We start from the raw sequence: 20556 nt of genomic DNA on the forward strand, positions 1-20556 counted from the left end.
CGGTTCTCCGACGCGATAGATTTTTTTCTGCGGGCAGCCCGTAGGGTCACTGAACTCACTTTGGCACTCGACAGTTTGCGAAAGGATTCGCGAAGCTGGCGCCGATTTTTTAACATGAGAGAGAGAGAGAGAGAGAGAGAGAGAAACTTCTCGAGCATCGCGTGAAGGAAAATGTATGGTTACTGCAGCTATGCGCGTGACGTATCGATTGTAAGAGAGGCTGTTATAACGAGAAGAAATAGATTTAAAGCGAAAATTTTTCAGGTCTTCAAATAAAATATATTTCTTTTGATAAACATAATATTTACAAATGCAAATTTTTGAACACAGAATTAAAGAAATTAATTAATTAATTGAGAAAGTCTCACTTTCGGAAATATCAAGAATTTTATGTATATTGAGAGAAATAATGATAATACATAATTCGAGAATCATCAGCCGCAACAGTTTTTCTATTATACTTTTCACTTCCTCGCACGTAGTAGATTGTAAAAAATAATACATCTAACAATAAAAAGAGATTGAAACTGTTTATAATTATCACGTAATCAATTTTTAAGTTTATCTCATTTATCTGTTGAAGTAAAAGTTAGGAAGGAGATTAATAAAGCGCGTTTATCTTTCTCGCAGCGTTAATAATTCTCACAGCAATAACGAGCCATTAAAGCAGCTCCGTCGAGATGCGCGTTCGTTCCTCCGTGTATCACGCTATTTCGCGTTCCGGTGTGAATATTTAATTCGCACGACAGGCGTGCAGACGCGCGAAAAGATTTCGCGACGCGACGCGAAATCTGATTTATTAACGAGGACACGTTACATGCAATTTCGCACGATTACACCGTCGGTGTAATCGCGAGATTTCAAATATTTGTCCGAGGCGCGTTTACAGAGACAGAGACGCGCGCATTAGGAGGAAAACCGGTGCTCATTATGCATGCGTCGGCGAGGAAGTGCGAGGGAGCGGTGAGGGGGGAGGGCAAATTGCTTGCTCCTTCGTTGGATTACGTAAACGGTCTTCGAACCCGGCCGCAATTCGACTCCCGGGAACCGGGAGCAAACATTTGCGGCTCGGGATGTTTAACGGGCTCCCACGACACGCGCGCGAGGAAACGATGCCTCCGTAGTACGGCGTCTTCGAAGTCGGCGACAAAGTCGAGCTTAATCACGCGCCGAGAAACTCCTGCCGAGCCGTCTCGTCGCCCTCGTATCTGTAGCCCTCAGGAAAATGATCGCGTCGATGGTTCTCGCTCTGTTCCTGTTCTGCCAATCGATCAACATCGGCGGATGCCTCCTGGCGGGTGACGTTCGTGTAAACAGCACGAGCGAGCAAATCTCAGAGCGCAGAATGAAAAGGGGTCTCACTTTTCCCGATCCATCCATGCTCCTGGTACGTAATCGATTGATCGCGACCCTCCTCGAATTATTATTGATATTAATTAATTAGTCATCGATTATCTCGGATAAGAAAGTTGTACAGGTATCGAGTTTTACACTTTGTGAGGAGAAAGTTTGGCAAATTACGTGGGCGTCTTGAAGTAATATTGTAATTATATTATACTTTCTCGCGACACACACACACACACACACACACATATATAGATGAGCGCGTATAGTTTTTATTATTCGAGTAATTAAAACGACTGTTCGTTAAGCTTGTCTGTGAAAATGAATATACACAGCCTTTCCCTCGCGCACTCTTCGTCGTTCATCCAAATTTCAGGACAGCGTGTGGTGTTTGCACGCAAACACCACAACGGTCTCGCACGTCGACGATGTTCTCGGCTTTTGAACAAATGGCGCGAAGAAAATCGAGCAGCACGAAAATCGTTATTCGCGACGGGTTTTTTTCAACGACATGAATAATTATTCGGCTCTCGCGAATGACATGGCCGGAAAATTATTAGACGACCGGTTTTACAGTCCGGCGCATGCATACAACGCGATCTTTCGTGGGTGGTTCATTGAATTTCCACGACGGGAGTAAAGGGGTTGGGGTTGGAAGAGAACTTATAATAGAGAAGGGATAAACCACGGGCACACTTACAGAACGTTACTACGTGGGCAGCCTCTCGTGGGCGGGTATATGAATTTCGATAAAACCGCGAATTTTCATGGGAAAATCGTACTTTGATGATATGTCTGGAGAGGACAGTTTAACGAGATATTCGCCGTAGCTTTTTGTACGAGATCGGTGAGAAGCGTTTTTACACATCGTGCCTACGAAATTGCCTCGGCGAACGAAATCGATACATTCCACGAGTCGCGTTGACAGATTATCAGTTAAAGATAGTGCAGCAGAGAATAGCTTTTATTATTCGCGCTTTAATTAAAGACAAAATCAATCAGACTGACGACTTAAGTCAGAGAATTATGTTTGAAAAACACATTTTCAAGAACGAGAATGTTTATCCTTATATTTACATTATCATTGTGAGGGAACGTATATACACGAAGAATACTACGTTTACTCAAGATTAACAAGCTTTCGTATAGCTTCGAAACACATTTATTCAGCAAACACGTGTAATGAGAGAATACATCTCGTTAGTTTGTAAACAAACTTTTCACTTACATTCCTAAGTCTACCAAAAATTATGGGCGTATTAATTTCACGGTCAAATAAATTGTACTTTAAACTTTTAGGATTTTTTTTCTTTCCTCCTCGTGTTGTTCAAAATCTCTCTCTCGGATATTTAGGAAAGCACATATTTTCAAAATCCTTATAATATTCATAATTGACAGTTTTTATTTAATAGAGATTTTTTTTTATTTAACTTGGAGAGCCACATGGCTATATTGATTGGTAATTGTGAAAATGGCTCGCGTTTCCGATACGATTAGTTGCATTGGCGAGAGACATTCGCGCCGGAATTACGCTCGTACGATACGTTCGCAATCAATTATTCGCGCATAATGTCGGGTGCGGACAGGCGGCATTGTTTACCGGCCAGAGGGAGGAAAGGGGAGAAATACTGCGTGTCGGCTCCGTTTTTTCGTCGGCGTGCATTTTCTCTTCCGGCGAGGGCCGAGATACTCGCCGCCCAGATACTCGGCGGCGGAACGCGATTCCACGCGGAAATTTGCGGTTTTATCGGAAATTCATACGAGGGGCGGGGCTCGCATGCGAGCCCGACGCGGAAATTGGATGAACTTCGTACGATCGTCCGGGATTCATTGCAAATCGCCGTATACCGAGTGTTCCGAAACCATTGTGCGTGTGTGTCTTTTTAATGACAGATTCGTCGATTAATTTGATGTCGATTTTTTAAATGAAAATATCGAGATTATAAGAATCTTTGAGTTAAACGATTGAAAAAGATTTTGCTTTTCGCAAAATAAATTTATGGAGAGATAAAGAAATGGGAAGAAAACTATGCTTTCTTAAATTAATTTGAGACGCTTTAAATTTACTTTAAATTAACTTTAATAGAATTTTTTTATTTAGAGAATTAGTTGTACAATATAATTAGAAAGTTGCGATAAATGATAACTTTTCTCAACATTTTTCACTATAAATTAAAGAATCTTTAAAACGATATTCGGTGCTTTTGAGATGTCTTGCATTTAAGGAAATAATTATATCGTTAAATTGTCAGCGAAAATAATTTGACGTAATACGGCAAAATTATCATCATTATCGCTTGTTAAAATACGCTTTTACAGCTGATCCTTGGTATGGGCACTCCGCTGCAGTTAGATCGTGAGAGCATAATTGTGGGTGTATTTACGAAAATGTGGTACACGATGCCGACCAACGCCACGGATTTTACCGAACCGGGGGTGTATTACACAAGATCTAGTAGGAGCAGGTGGAGTTTTTACAAAATGTTCGAAAAGATGCTGGCTGTATACGGTTTTGGTGGCAAAGAGTGTCTACTAAGAGCTATTTGCGAAGTGGCATATGTTCCGTTTGACATTCACCACGGATTACTAGGACAGTTAGTGCAGACTTTTCTTAGGTAAATAAGATGCTTTTTTTGGAAAAAAAAAAATAAATTTATACATTTAAATTTCCATCTCTTGAGAGCTGCATGTTTCTTTTTAAATAAAAAAATAAATTACAGGCAAAAAAATTAAATTAAAGAATTAAATAGAGTTTCTCTTAATTTACGGGTAAGTATATGTACTTTAAACTAATGTGTTATATTTTTAAAGAAGTATTAGTAAGTGAGTTTTACTAAATTTTCTTAATTCTCTTTCTTTTATTAAGAAGAAGCTCAAGCACTACTCACCTCGACCTGAATTCTCAGTTGTGAACGTTATTATAAAATACTTATGTTATGAAATAATTAAAATATACATATATTCCACATGTCTCCCTACATATAAAATGTCTCATATATAAAAAATAAATTGCATTCATATTTGTTATTGATAATTGTTCAAAACAGATAGTGTTAGCGAAAAAAATCGTTTGGCCGCAATTTTCGCTGCAATAAAACGTCACAACAGTCACTCGCGCGTGTCAGTTACATAATGTTACAGGAGGGGACGACGCGGTATTTAACAAACACCGCATCAAACACATAGCCGAGAGAATTTCCCCAATATAAACGTGTACATCCATTTCTCATAATTCCGATACGTTTGTTCGACTTGTTTTCCGCGTCCAGCAACAAATTTTGCAATTTCTCACGCGCAATCCAACCGCGTATGCGAAAATTCCAGGCCCTCCAGTACCCAGGAAGAATACGACGAGTACGGAGATCGAGAGTACCGGGCGGCCGAACAGCTGGGCGAGCAGGTGGAGGGTGAAAACTGCCACACCCTTTATCCGGAGTGCCACAGAAGTGTGCTCGACGTGTTTTCCACGTTGATCACGTGAAACTGACTGGAAATCACGGGAGTGACGAGGAACGTTAGGATTATCGAGAACATTGGATGATACTGAGAGATGCCAGATCAAAGTTCAAAAGTTTTCAAATGATATATTGTCGTCGAGACAATTTATAAAATATTTTTGTGTATTTTTTTTTTAGAATTTTTCTACAAAAATGGAACAATCGAGACTGAAACATTGCGTATTAATTTTGCAAAAGTGTAAAAGATTATAAAATATTTGGTTTGAATTTAGTTTGCCATTGGTTTTATTTATAATGCGTGCGAGATATATCTTGATCAATTTCTATTTAGAAAGAATCCTTACTATATTTGTCAATAATAAATCGAATTTCGATACCGCGTTTTAAACAAGATTCCTACCGAATAATCCATCTTCACTCAATGTTTCGTCGCTTTGAGGTTGCGAGGAGATCGTGAAAGCGTTCCTACGTTCTTCTACGTTTTCCTATTGGCATTCCTCTCTCTTTTCCGATTCGGAGTTTCATTTTCCTAAAAGTGCGCGCGGAAGAAATACAGAGTTTCGGCGGAACTGTGGAATGTCGGCATGAGATATTAAAGAATCTTTGGCATTTGCGAGGCCGATCTGCCAAAGTTTATCGCGGCTTTTTTTCTGCTACTTTCCGTATAATCAGCCGAAAAAGAAAGAAAAATTTATCGAATGTTTCCGCTTTTACAATGCGCCTAGAGTAATTTCTTTATAAATGTTTAGAACTATGTAACAAGATTTTTTAATATCTTTTTCTAACAAATCGCAGAAAAAAATCTTGAAAAGAGAAACGTAGTAAAGACTATTAATTGTCAAAAATAGTCTGTGGGTCTTTGAAGAAAGTATTAAGACTTGTGTGGAGTCATCTACTATCATATGATATATATGTAAATCAATTCGGTGGAATGACCTTAATTTAATGCGTGCGCGTATATTTACATACAGACATACACGTGTACATTTCTCGTAATGATGCGTATTGCAACCGCATCCGCCTCTATGTGGTTGAATGTGGTTGCCGGTTAATTATTAGATAATAGACGCGCATTCCATATAGTTAATTATGAATTGATATTAATTCAGTTTCGGGCGGTAAACTTGATCTTTACAGAACAAGACAAATGCAAAAATACAGCGTCGCAAAGCATGTGAAAGACTATTCTTTATACTTGAAAAATAGAAAAGGATAATAAAAGGTAAAAAATCTATTAATAATTTTTCAAGACAAGCAAGCAAAACTCGAGATTCGGGTAAGCTTGTGAATATGTCATAAATATGTCAAATCTGAGATGTAATTTCAATCATTCTTACTCTTGCTCGCATCTTTCAGGTATCAAAAATATTCTCTAAATGTATTTGAGATTTTTACGTCATTTGAATTCACGACTCGAAAGAAATTAAATCTCTTGTTTTTTGATTTAAAAGATGTTCGCAAAAAAAAAAAAAAAAAAAAAAAAAGACGCTTGCTTTCTTCTTAATAATTATCGAAATTACCTTTAATTTGTACACGCGATCTCTCACATTTCTTCCAAAAATTTTCCGAAATATTACAATCAATGTACGATCTTGGATTCGCATGGCAAAGCATGACATGCCGTTGTAACGCGTTACATCGCAAAACGATTTCCTCTCCCATAGCCTTTTTTTATCATGTCGCACCTCATATATACCTACGCTTGCTCTCAATACGCTTGAGCTCGTGAAAATCTCATCTTCCTGAAGCGTCGCGTAAACACGCGGTGTTATGCGTGGAAACGCTAAACGGGCGTATTTCTCTGGGGTGCACAGGTCGCGAATTTGTTTCGCGACTCACTATTATAGCTGCCTCCCTTCTTCTATGTCGTTGCTCCAAGATATTCTCAAGTTTGCGCGATGTCCGCAGCCGGGAAAGCTAAATTTGATGGGAAAAGTTTGTTTTCTTAGAGGACGGAGAAGATTCGCGCGGAATTTTCGACTAATATTCGCATTTCTATTCGTTCGCTTGCTTAGACCGAGATAATGTATGTACGCCTTGTAATATCACTAAGATTTATGTTTGATGTTGAATTCAAAAGAAAGACTCGCATAGTATTATTAATTGAAGATTGTTATTAATTTATAATTAATGTCATAATCAGTTATATTAAAAACTTGAACTGAATTGCAAGTCGCATGTGCTGGCAATCAATCAACGATTCGTAATTATTATTGTTGAATTATTCATTGTCAATTAATTATAATTATAATTATGCACAAATGTGTTTGCTATAATTGATCGTCCGCTAATTACAAATTATAAACACGATCGATAATAAGTAACGAGCCGATTATATAATTTTATCATTTTGTTTTTTAAAAAAAATCTTTTTTCTAGCAAGAGAAGGATTTTTCTTTTTTTATTTTTTATCGATATAAGAATGACATTTCAAATTTACAGATTTCTCTCAAATTGTCGATATTATCGAATATAACTTTTCCTCGTTTTGAATTTTCGACGCTTCTACGAGGTATCGAGATATTTTCGTGCTTCTCATTCAACTGGATACACTTGTCTCCGAGGTCGATCGTAGTGAATAGAAACGATTTATTGCCGCGCGACATCCGCTCTCCGACGCCAATATTTTCCCCTTCCCTCTAATCCCTCAGGAGGAAGTAATACCTGACATTGGAGATTGCGAGTTTGCTTGTTGGCAAAAAAATTTGCATGTATATGATAGCATCATTTCGATTCGATCAACTGACAGCTGGAAATACTCGTCAGCGTAGCATGTATAGACGTATGAATTGCTATCGTCACTTGTGTAACGTATCATTAAAAAAAATCTCTCTATAAATATTAAAGCAGTTAAGATATACAAATTAAAAAATAAATTACAGTAGAAACAATATATGTTTTATGTCTGTTTAAAAATATTTTATTTTGGTAAAAACAAAATTTATTTTAAACAATATGTTGACTTCTAATGTATAATTCTAATAATTCCAAATTAATTAATTAATTAGTATTTTATAATACTTAAAAACCAAAATAGATAATTTAATCTTTATTTTATAAAATAAAAGAGTAAAAAGAGAGAGAAAGATTTTATAAAAATAATGTTTCTGACAGATTCTATAGCTGTCACAATACTATTAAATTATAAAAATGTAGAAAGTTTTCCTATGTCAAAATATCTCTGAATTCTATGTTATATATTTTTCTATTAAAAAGCAGCAATTCTGCCTCAATTTTACTTTCAATTTGCTCGATTTTGTCTTAATAAAGCGAACTAGCAGTACCACTTATTCCAGTTTGTTGCTTCATCTCTCCTTCATTCCGCTTCGCTTTCGAGCTTTAATAGAGCACAAATATCATATTGGACCACATCCGTATAAATTAATCGTCGCGCATCTAATCCTGTCTCGTTCGATTTTCACATCCTCTTTTCGCTACCGCGATTTCAAATTTTTCGCTCCAAATTCAGTGGAAATCTATCGAGAGAATAAAATATAAAGCCTCGAGTCTTTGACTATTGTCCGAATCATTCGGAGGGGATTTTTTAAATCAATTTATCAAACGCGAGATAAAAAGAAAAAGAACGTATATAATCGTATCTCTCGCATTGACACCCACGCACGTATCGCGTGTAAAGCGTTACGTGACGTATCTCGTTCGCATCAGTTATGAAAACTATGGTCTCTTCCCACGATCCACTTTTACAGGGCGAGCTGTCAACCTCGTCAAAACTAAAATTGTATTTTCAATGACCGAAAGCGGTAAGGAGAATTAAATGGCGCCGTTGCGCCAATGATTGTTGACAGTAAGCGTCGGCAAGGATATTTATTGATCGGGGAGAGAGAGAGAGAGAGAGAGAGAGAGAGAGAGAGAGAGAGAGAGAGAGAGAGAGAGAGAGAGAGAGAGAGAGAGAGACAGCTTGTTGTCTTATTTGCTGTTGCTGTGTGAAATGCTACTCGTTGGAGCGAAACGCGTCATCCACTTAAAGCTACATCGTATCGATTGAAGATTCTATTTGAAAGTTGTTGACGTTGCTGCGAGGTCTTTTGACAATCTCTGTCAGTGACGGATTTCATAAAAAAAAAAAAAAAAAAAAAAAAATTGAAAACGCGCACAATCAGAGACATATATGTAATATTGCTGGAGTAAATCGAGGAATCGATTTTATCCGAGCGAAAATTTTGGATCGCGATAATTTATATGTCGAGAGAGTTATATAAGTTATATAATTGACAATAATTTAATCTCTTCGCGAATTAACTTAATAACACCAATATAAAATAGAAACGGAAATTAGAAAGATAAAAGAAGAGTGCGTGCGTAGGAAGGATAAATGATATATTTCGTTTATATATAATATTAAAAGAATATTTTAAAGTTAATCGATAGTTGACATCTGATAGTCCAATATTGAAACCAATACATTTGGATTATTCATCTGTGAACGAATAATAAATTATCCTATTACTAAATTGTGATATTGCGCAATTTTATCGATGATCAATTATTCCTTTCTTATTAAATAATTTATATTCGTCGAATAAATTCGAAAATTAAAAATTGATACGAGAAATACAATATTTAGAAAAGTGACTTTATTGTTGCAATTCATTAAGCAATAAAATGGAATTAAATGGCAAAGTTATAGTAATTATAATATTAAAGTCATATGTAGAATCTAAATTCGTACTCTTATTATAGATAATCTGACCGAACGTTTACTTTGTCATGCTAAGATTTAATAAAATATAAAATATCAAATATTGGAAATTTTATATCGCATTTACAAAATTTTATATTGCACATCTCTTGTATAAGATTTTTTTAATAGATCGATTAATTATATAAAATTAAAGAGAAAGATCCTTTAAGTGACGTGTTAATTTAAAGCGAGTGATATAAGTTTTTCAAAATGGTACGGTATCTTATATGAAATCAATTACAGCGAGAACTTGTATGCAATTCACGTTTCCGTCATGTGTTTCCGTCGGCGGTGGCAGTCGGAGGAAATAAACGAATAAAGAGAGACAGATATTGCTTATCCCTTTGCTCGGTTAATCTTGTCTTTCTCCTCTTCGTCCGGGACGGTTTGTTATATACAACCAGACAGCGTGGAAATGCATATCGCGCGTTTTTCGTGTCTACAAAGGGGCGCACGTTGTTGCCGAAACGAAGTTGTTGTATGTCATTCGCCCCAACTCATTCTGAGAGCTTTGCAGATTCCATTTGTCGTGCGTCCTCCATAGAGGCGGAAACTAAATAACGCGCGACAGTAGTAAAATATCAAAGTCGCTTGATATATAAGTGCCAATGTACCTTGTGTAACGAGAAACTAGATCAACAGCCATTGAATAACTCGGTATAATATTTACAAGAAGAGAATAAAAATGATATTAAAAAAATCTTCAGTAGCTTCTCGTAAATCGAATTTCTCCAACTTCTCTTTTTGTTTTTTGGTTTTTTTTTCTTTTTAATATTAAAGTATTCGTTATAGAAATATATTCACACTTTTGCATTTCCTTCGTAAAATCGCTGGTAAAATTATGGGTTATTTTATCATGTCCCGTGGACGATTCGATATTCGAATATCCTGGCGCCGACCTCCGTGGATATCCGCGAAGTCCTTCTCGCGTCAACAGTTTGTAACTCGACAAATGATTAACGGACGACACCCAGACATTCCATCGCGCGTGTAAACTTCGTTTCATGTCTCGTGGATTTTCGACGGATTACGAGCGCGACGTCGTATAACTACGGACGTCCGTGTCCGCGCGGGCATCCGTCGCAATCTGTATAATGGACATCCGTAGCGATTACGACCAGGAAACTCGAATCCATGTATTCAAACGACGCGACGCACGATTGTTATGATCCGTCTGTAAACTCACACAAACGCGCAGGAATTTATACGGCAATAAATGTCCACGACAAAGAATCTAATCTTCCTTGTTGAAACGATTCTTCTTTTATGGAAATGTAATTGGAATTTTTTGTGCGACTTGAAAAGAGAAAAGAGAGAGAAAAAAAAAAAGTACGGGCAACCGCGAAATGCAATTGCAAGAGTTTCGAGGACATTTCGTCATTTGTACTCGCTATCGACTTACAAATCCAATTCGAGCCCTCTGACGTCGCGCTTATTTCCCCGCGAAAATATTATTAGAATTGACAATGTCCGACTTGCGGGTATAAAGGATGCTGTTATTACTTCCCTCGGGCGAGCATCGATCCGAAGCAAGTTTCAATTTAATAGCGCATTTTCAATCAACGAGGCTTTACCTTACGAGACGTTCCGGGCGAACGCAATTTTCTCGAGGAGCACAGTTTTCTTAGATCAGAGATTCCGTCGGTAATTTTTTTCAATGTATCAAGTTGTATCAAGTGGTATCAAGTCTGCCTTCGTGCTACGTCTTTCGATTTTTGACGATAAATTTATTATTTCCAATAATTTTGCGAGTAAATTATTAATCCCGTTCAAATTTCGATCAAAGGTTAAAATTTGCCTTATCCAACTATAACATAATAATGATATAATCACGATAGTAATATGATAAATCGTGTGAAAGCAATCTCGCTAATGATGTAAATACGATATCTGGAATGTGGCACAAGAGAGACGTGTAACGGCAGAGCCGGACTTTTGCTTTGGATGAGATTTTAATTCAACTTCAGCCGTTAATCCCGCCGGTACGGAAACGGAATTAATTAAAGCTGCTTAATGGATAAGACGGGCAATTATTGGATTTACAACGCTATCGCTTGCCAAGATTAAACCTGGTATACGCCGATGGATTGCCCGATGGCGTCGCCGGCATCCACGGCTTGATGTATGGCTATGTTGTGTTTCTAACGCCCACGCAAATTTCTTTCTTTTCGTGCACCCGTCATGTTTAATCGCTTGGCGGATGCCTGCCTTTTTTTTTTCCTCGCCACTCACGCGACTGAAACGAAGGATCGATTATTTTTTCGAATGTCTATCGGTCAAACCGTCGATTTGTTTTTCTTGCATAAGAATATATTGTACATATAGGTGTTTAGATTTAATCAAGCGAATAAATAAAAGTGAAAAACAATATTTTAGAAAAAAAACATCGTTTATTAATTTTATTTTAGATAAAGCATCTATTAAATCTATTTTTCATCACCCTGTTGCAGCGAGGCGAGAGCTTAACTCTCACCTCGAGATATATGTAACGTCGGTGAGTTTCAATAAAAATAAAAATAAAAAAAAAAAAAGAAAAAGAGAAAGAAAAAAAACGAGCAAACTTTTCGATCGCTCGCACTGTCTGATCGGGAACGTTTGCCGGATGCAAATAGCGGCCCAGGCGTAACCAGGCGCCATTCCGGGGCTCATTATCGCGCTCCTACAAACTCGTCGATACGCGCTCCGTGGAATAAGAGAACGTTCGCCCACGGTTCGTTGACCAGTTATCCGCTGGTCCGTGTGAATTACTAGGGTACAGAATTGAGAGCGCACTTCTTTCCAAGACGCTTCTTCGACATCGACCGCAAACGTCTGCTCGTCATGTCGCGACTGCTTTTATGGATACTCACATCCGTTGACCTTTGGACGAATTTTTCGAGGGCGATACTGCTGTATTCCCAGAACGCCTTGTATCAGGTATCTTTAAAATTTCTCGCTATTTTTGTACATGCACGTTATTTCGAAAGTATTCATCGAGTTTAAACGAGTTTTATTTTTTACCACTTTTTGAAAAAGCGCGTGCATTTCTCGACGAGACAAGCTTTATATTACTATTTGGAAGAACTTTCTCTCTCTTTTTTTTTTTTTTTTTTTTTTATATATGTATACATGTACTCTTTTAACGTGCCGTGAACGTCCTCAAGCGTTGCAAATACTGTTTGACAAAAAATCCGTTATTACGCAATTTCTATGTTGTTTTTAAAATAAATAAAAGTTTAATAAAAAATCGTGGGGAACAACATCCTCTTTTTTTCAGAATCTGTATTGTTTAACATATATAGCATTTGCATATTATTTTTTTAAATTGAACTGGAATGTCGAAACATTGAATATTAAAACCTTGGTTATCAGAAATTGTTTTTATAATGCTTATGAATTTATCTTTAAACTTGCAGATTGACAATAAAAAATTTCTCCGCATTCCATATGCTGCAGAAGAAATTGCGCTCGAGCCGAAAACGCGATAGGCTATTAAAATGATATTTAGCTGCGGGTACCAATTGTTACAGGGGCTTTTAGTTTGCGCCTGCGGTTCGCGCGACAAAATACTACCGCTGTCGTGGCATTAAATATTTATTTGCAAGCAGTCGCAACACTAATTAACGAATTTAGCAATCTGACTCGACCGAAGGTGAATTATTGTCTCTCTTGGAAAAAACTCTTTCGCCTCTTTTGAATCAATTTTTTTTTTTAATTTAAACCATATTTATACTCTAATTTATACAAAATTCGCTTCGTGTTAAATTATTAAAAATAAATAAAGTTATAACATTACTATTTGTATACATTATGTGCTTCGCACAAGAAAAAAGGTTGAATGTAAAAAATATAATATCTCGGAAAATTTGTTCGACAGTTTACTCTGGGTATTTCGACACCGGTGGCGATGTCAAAAAGGGGCACCATAGCCTTCAGCTCGGGATTTCAACTCAATTTTGCTCTACCATGGAATCTGTCGCAGTTCGAATCAACGATAATTCCTGCGAGACACATTAGGGATCTCAATTTGCAGGAAACCTACGTCGCCATTGAAAATCTGTTGGACGAGTAAGTTGTAAATTTTCTTAAAAGAAACTCCGCCGCGAGACGGAAATGTTCTCCGTTATAATCTCAATGAGAAACGAGAATCTATCAAATTACGTGATTATCCGAGTATCTTGTTTGCATTAATTAAATTCACCGAGAATTAGGAGCGGAATATAAAATATAAAAGTCGCGAGAGACAATTATATCAATTGGTTTCAACCCGACACTTACAGCACTCGAGATTGGCTGAACGAGCGAATTCTGTCTCGTTCTCTTTCTCTCTCTCTCTCTCTCTCTCTCTCTCGTTATTTCTCCACCCCTGCCTTTTGTCTACTTCCATACACGTGAGCCAGGAACAAGCGCACAATTTTACTCGCATTTTCCCCCCGTCGAATTTGCACAATGAGCAGTCGAGAGGCGATTTGAATTTTGAATCGGAAGAACAAACGCCGCGCATTACGCAGACGAAATTGCTCGATGAATCAGTAAACATGGCAGAAGCTGGCACAAGCGCGAGTAAATTCGTAATTAACTTAAACTCTGCTGCTGTGTATATATCAGTAGTGGAGTGCGATGGCCGCTTATTGAAATCATATTTCTGCCAAGACAAGGAGAGAGACAATGCTTCCTCTTTTTAGTGGTTCACCTTTCAGGCAAATTTCCAAAAGTATCGACACTGAGATTAAAGAATTATATTAGCTTAGTTCTTACCAATATTTTTGAAATCTTACCATAGATTCTTTTACATCTCGTATCGTAATACTTGTTAATAGTGCCATTAGACATGTCGTGATAAAATTTATTTATCGATGTTGAAGGAGTTTTTGATATGTCATAATTTTATGATATCAATTTAATTATGATAAATTTGTTAATAGCGATTATACATTTTTCTTTCTATTATTCAGACACAAACGTGTGTTTTTTTTATTATTCGGTCTTAATTCCAAATTGACTAAAAAAAAGATGATTAAAATCATTTGAATTTAGAGATATTACAATTCGAGACAATTATTACTATTAAATTAAATATAAAAAAGCATACGCAATTGCAATTATACAATGTGAATTTTGCCAACTATTTTCAATGATAAAGGAAGGGATCTCTCGTTGCTTTCTATCACTCACGCCTTTGCCCTGTATAACCGAAGCGTCGTCACTCGCAGGATCAAAGGGCGGCGACTCGAACATAAATTAATTGGGACATAAGGCTATTACTCCGCTGGGATACAGGGTGGTATAATGCAGGGTCGTACGTGACAAATGAGAAGCCCGTCTTCTGAGATATCGCGTAAGAAGTGGCTAATCAATAATGGCAAGTGTAATAACTTCGCAAATATCTGGGAAGAGTGATTTTGAGAAATGACGTCGGCGCAAAATTTTTCAGTTCCTATTTGTCTCTGAAATAAAACACAAAGCACTCTAAAATAATCTTATTGATATAAAGCACGTTTTCAAAGATAGTTCCTTATTCGATCTCGTCACGTAAAATAAAACACATTATATAAGTTTTCCGCTTGTGTAAATTCCGTAGCAAGCGATCGTTTAATGAAAAGTCAACATTTCTGCTCTCTCGACTGCTTGTCAAAGATTTCGTTGTCGCTCGAATAAAATTTCATCGATGTGAGATTAAAATAAGAAAGAATCGAAAAGCGAAAAGAAAAAGAAAGAAAGAGAAAAAAAACAAGACACATCGCGCGCAGCAAAGTAAGATTTAAATGTTGACTCTTTAGACACGGCTGGCAGGATGGTAGGCAGTGCCTTTTGAGGACCATTTGCGAACTCGCGGAGACGCCTCTTCGCAGGACCCAAGGACAGGACGTCCTCGAGGAAATGATTCACTTAATTTTAACGTAAGTCAATTCTGACGTTTCGACACTCGCGCTTTGACCCTCGTCGAAAGGCGATAGGTCACGTACACTCGTACGATATGCATCGGAAATGAAATTTATTACCGAAAGAGTCGCGAGTAATGAATTCCCTTGAAAGTCTCTAATCATCGACATGCATTTGTCGGAAATAATATAAAGGCTCTGAAATATTTCTACTAATATAAAACCCGTGAGATGTAGGTTAAGGGGATATAATTTTAGATTCTCAAAAATATAAATTTAAGAACGAGTCAATATTAAAAATAATTTGCTGGCTGAGGAATTCTTTGTGGAATTTTATTTTTCGTAAGTGATTCCGACCTTCGTGACAGATTGGAAATTTAGTATGAAGTAAAATTTATTATGCCACCCATGTTTGGCAATAAGTCCTTAATGATCATCAATCGAGCATCGAGGATGGCTGTTCATGTAACATCATGTAAAATATTCGCTCGTTTTCTAGGGAGCCACGAATTTGCTATTCCGAACGCGCGTTCACGTCCGCGTGTGTTCGAGGGAAATTGCGCTCCCAAGCTAACACTGGCGCGCTAATTGCGACAAAGTTAGGCGCGTACATTAAGTTTCTAATGGAAGTGTTTCGCCTAGGAAGGTTTTCGCCGGGCTTTACTTTGTGCTATCCCTTCGCAGCCGCTCGGGGAATTTGCCTTTGAAATAACCCAACGAAATGCCGATGAATGTAATTGTGTATTTTGAGAGAAAGAGAGAGGAAAGGAGCTCTCTTCTCTCTCTCTCTCCACGAATATATAAGCTTTGTTGTCAAATATATTTCACAAATTAATACCGACAAGCCATTAATTGCTGCACACGAGCACGCAAATTACTGAGATTCGTCGAAAATCCTAGGCATCAATATAGATTGCGGTTCGTTCAATAATATATGAGTAACTGAGGAAAATAAATTATAGCATCTTATTTATAAATATGGACGTGTATGGATTACATTCAACACGAACAATGGAAATATTACAACTTAGATATAGTACAATGTGACACTTTATCGCTTATATGTTTAATTTTAATTCTATACCTTTTTTACTCATATATTATACTATGATACATTTATTATTTAACTAAATGTATTATTTACATATTAAAAATATAATTATATTTTCTAAAATAAAGAAGAGATCTTGATATGATGACTCGCATGATTGAGATGAGATATAAACGTTTTTGAAGTATCAAAAATGCTTTTGAAGTACAAGATGTGTCTCAAAGAATATCAGATAACGTGGATTTAAATAAAACTCGCTGGGAGACGCGTTCAAAACGATTTAATCTGAATTTCTTCTCGACAGGCCCACGGAGGACTCGCCGGTAGCGATTAATTCCAGTCACCGAAGCGTCAACAAATTGTATCAGGAAGCCGAACGATTGGGAAGGTCTGGCGGCGATTGCATCCTAATGTATCCCGATTGCGTCGCGTCACCGTTGGAATCATTTACCGAGATTGTATTTCCTTGATTAATCGAATCCCCGCGATTTCTTTCCCTTCCGATTTAAGACGCGCGAGTTCAATTAACGGCTCTGTCGCGCATTTGATTATGCGCGTCAGTTTTTTTTTTTTACATTTAATTGCGCGTGAATCTTGAGATGCAACGAGCAATATATCCGACGGAATTTTGTTTTCCACAATAGAGCTCGACATGTGTAACGGATGGGAATTTTATTAAGGTAAAGCTTGATTAACGCAAGCATAAATGACTCATTTCAGTTTGCGGATATTTATATCCTGTTTTTTATCCTGTGTAAAATTTAAGATTATATACTCGTATCTTTTATTATTAAAGTGATATACGTGTGCCGTGTTCTATTATTTTCGTATAGATATTTTAAAATTTAAGCAGGAAATTTTTTAAACAATAAAAATGCATGGCTCTTTAAAAAACGAAACGTGCATGCATTTTAAATTCCACCACTTTAACAATCCTACATTTTTACATATGTATTTGTAAAGTGCATAAGAGACAAATATAATATCTGTAAAAGCAGATACAAATTTAAACAGATTAAATATTCCTGATTAAAACTGTTTTAAAGAAATTTAGGAATATGCTAACATTAATAAAATTTCTGAAACGTTATCTCAATTTAATTAAATTTAAGAGAAAAACGTGCTCTCTATCAGAGGCAATTAATTTTTGTGTAATAATGATCGAATGACCGTCGTTTCGCGCAAAAGGAGGAAAATAGTACTAAATAAATTTAACTCCCGGCTTTCGTCCCGTAAGATAGCTCGACTGAAGAAAAGCGACTGATTTCTTTTCTCGTACATATATCTGCTCTCGGGCTTTTTATCTGGATTCGTAAATACCGTATTCCCCCTCGACCCCTACCTTCGTTCGCTTTATCCTCCTTCCTCTTCCGTTCCCTCCTGCTATCTTTCACCGTCTCTTCCTTCCGCCTGTCTCGCACCATCGAAGGTTACGTATGTATCTGGTATTTTATGCACATCCACGCAAGCACTCGTGAAAGATCCGCCAATGCTTGATAGTTTCTTTCGCTGGACGATGATGGAGTGCGACTAGTCACGCACTTCCACGTGTGCTATCGCGCTCACATATATAGAGTGTCCTAGAATCGGCGGAATAGACCCATGACGTTATCCCTTGTAAGATTTAAAGTCGATTTTGTTAGCGAGTATCGAAAGATTAATGATCGTTTAGCTGTACGAAGAAATTTCCGTGAACTTAAGCTTCGAGAGATGAAAAAAGAAAAAAAAGCGTATCCTTCAGTGAGTTAATTTCAAGTGGACTTTACTTTAACTGTATTTTAATTTCCAGCCTCGCCGCAAAGATACGTTGCCTTTAAAAATTGAAAGTTTTGATGACAAGATAATAACTTTGCTGTACATTTTTTTTTTTTTTTTTTTTTTTGCGCGAAGAAAAAACAGACTCCGAGTGACACGAGAGAGATTACCGTTTAAAGGGATTTATATAATTACAATTTTACATATTTTGCTACGAGAGAATTATAAATTTGTTATTGAAAAAATTTGAGTTTTTGTAGAAAAAAAGATTTTGATATGTAATTGAATAATTCAAAATAATTTGGATTAATTTGTATGCAAACGTGGGACAGACATTTTTTATGAAAAGACTAACATGACCTAATTTTATGCCCTCCGCGCTTTCGGGGATCGTATTGTGCAGCGTTTCTAGTGTTAAACATATTACGCTCCTGGGATTAACAGTTACATTTGCGATAATAGTATAATGTTACAATAGAATGGCGCGCTAGAGGATTACATGTACGGCTAGAATTAATTAATTAAACAATTAGCTATTCGTAGATATGCTCAATTTTCAGTGAAAGAAATAGAATAAGATAGTTCCAGAGACTACGCATTCATCTTACCTAGTGTCTCCTCTGTCCTCCGGAGAGACGAAAGACTTTTTCCCCGTTTACTATCCAATTTTGTTCAACCGCTTTATTGTCCCCCCGTTTCCATCTTCATTTATCTCCACTTTTTCTCCAAATTTTTCATCCGCGTCGGAAACACCTTTAGTGCGAAATATCAGAAGTAAGATTATTCTCGCGTTGTTTTGCATACAGCGGCTTATTATATAATTTTATTATAGCGCATCGATTAAAAGTTTGCAAGTTATTAACTCTACGATTTATCCACTCGAGACATAGAATAATGATCTCTTTTTCCACTTAATTTCGCGTCGATTTACCTTCCCCTCTTTCTCAGTCCTTCCACTTTCCTCTTTCGTCCTGTCTTTATTTATCTCATCTGAGCTTTCTCTCTCCTCTCTCTTTGCATTATTCAATTTTCCTCTCTCCCCCCGCCCTTTAATGCCGCCCCTTCTTCGCGTTTCTGGGGGCTTTAAGGCTTGAACATGTAATCTTCCTGTTCCAAAACTTATTCCGTGAGCAACGCCTCTTATCCGGAACTTGTCGCGGGCATTCTCACCTGGGACGGGGTGGTGACAACTTTCAGCAAACAGTGATTACAAAGGCAAAACTGACAAACATTTGAAGCGAGAGAGAACGAACAGTAGATGGCCATCTATCTCTCGCGACGGTATCCGGCTGTTATTTTCCGAGCGCGTTTTCGTCACCATTGTTTGCAATAAGGTTGGCATTAACTTTAACTAATGTCGTACTTATGAGAGAAGCTTTATTCTGCAATATCATGTGCACATTGTTTTTGGACGTATGGAAATAATGAGGTTTAATTTGAGACGTTGAGCGAGTAAAGGGACACGCGGTATGTAAAAATAATTTGCATAACGTTGATTAATTACTGTCTGACATTGCGCGTGTCTCATTTTGCTTGTACAACATGTGAAAAAAAAAACGAGGGAGTTATAAATTACGAGAGCGTAAGTAGATAAAATATAATTCGGACGGAAGATTAATTCACCCGGTGGGGACTGTAATCCCAAGTTTAACAATGAAATATATAATATTCGGTAAATACACACATACGCAAATGTATTTTACATTTGAAATCCCTCTTTAGTAATTACTCGTTAATATGCGCACGAATAATGACCAAAGACGATGGGAGTTAATACTGAAATTACATGCGAGGAATAATAAAGTTACGGATTGAATTAATTTTTATCGAAAGTTTCTTACTTCTTCTTCAAGATTATTAAAAGGTAAGAAAACATTTCTGTAAACTTTTTCATATATTTTATTTTATGTAAACATCAAATAAATCTTCTTATAAAAAGTTGTACTCCGGTTATGAAAAAAAGAAGAAGAGGAAATATGATCTTTCATAAAATTCTCCATATAAATAAAAAAATGATAAAAAACTAGTTTAATTAATGAAAAATTTTTATATTTACACACGTCACTTTTATAAAATATATTTTAGAAAGGAAGAAAGAAAGAGAATACCTATACATATATAATTCATCAAATATTTGAAGCTATTTATAACAAGAAAGTAAACATTTCTTTTTTTTCTAAATTCTAAAATATATATTGTTCATAAATTGCACACAGTTTAAAAAATTAATTATACAAAAGTCCAATTGTGTTATAATAATAAGAGCACCTGACTTATTATTGCAAAAAGCAAACGACAAAAATTGGTCGAGTTTCAAGAGCATGAACTGTTTAATTTCAAGAACATTTTCTGGATCTTCTTCTAGCCATAGATGTCCTCGACTGT

At 36.7% G+C, this 20556-nt stretch overlaps 3 protein-coding genes across 3 annotated transcripts in view; 2 read left to right on the plus strand and 1 right to left on the minus strand.

Moving 5' to 3' along the window:
• Nucleotides 1-20556, minus strand: part of LOC140674577 (uncharacterized) — a 114022-nt gene that overhangs the window by 23843 nt on the left and 69623 nt on the right. The window lies entirely within an intron of this gene.
• LOC140674708 (uncharacterized) lies at nucleotides 1055-4825 on the plus strand. The gene is made up of 3 exons (XM_072908484.1): nucleotides 1055-1387; nucleotides 3664-3959; nucleotides 4669-4825. The coding sequence occupies exons 1-3, from the start codon at nucleotides 1226-1228 to the stop codon at nucleotides 4823-4825; spliced, it is 615 nt and encodes a 204-aa protein (XP_072764585.1). The 5' UTR covers nucleotides 1055-1225.
• LOC140674736 (uncharacterized) lies at nucleotides 12325-16886 on the plus strand. The gene is made up of 4 exons (XM_072908502.1): nucleotides 12325-12420; nucleotides 13361-13551; nucleotides 15264-15383; nucleotides 16721-16886. The coding sequence occupies exons 1-4, from the start codon at nucleotides 12325-12327 to the stop codon at nucleotides 16884-16886; spliced, it is 573 nt and encodes a 190-aa protein (XP_072764603.1).

Source organism: Anoplolepis gracilipes, chromosome 16, assembly GCF_047496725.1.
Source record: "Anoplolepis gracilipes chromosome 16, ASM4749672v1, whole genome shotgun sequence".
Classification (NCBI taxonomy): Eukaryota; Metazoa; Arthropoda; class Insecta; order Hymenoptera; family Formicidae; genus Anoplolepis; species Anoplolepis gracilipes.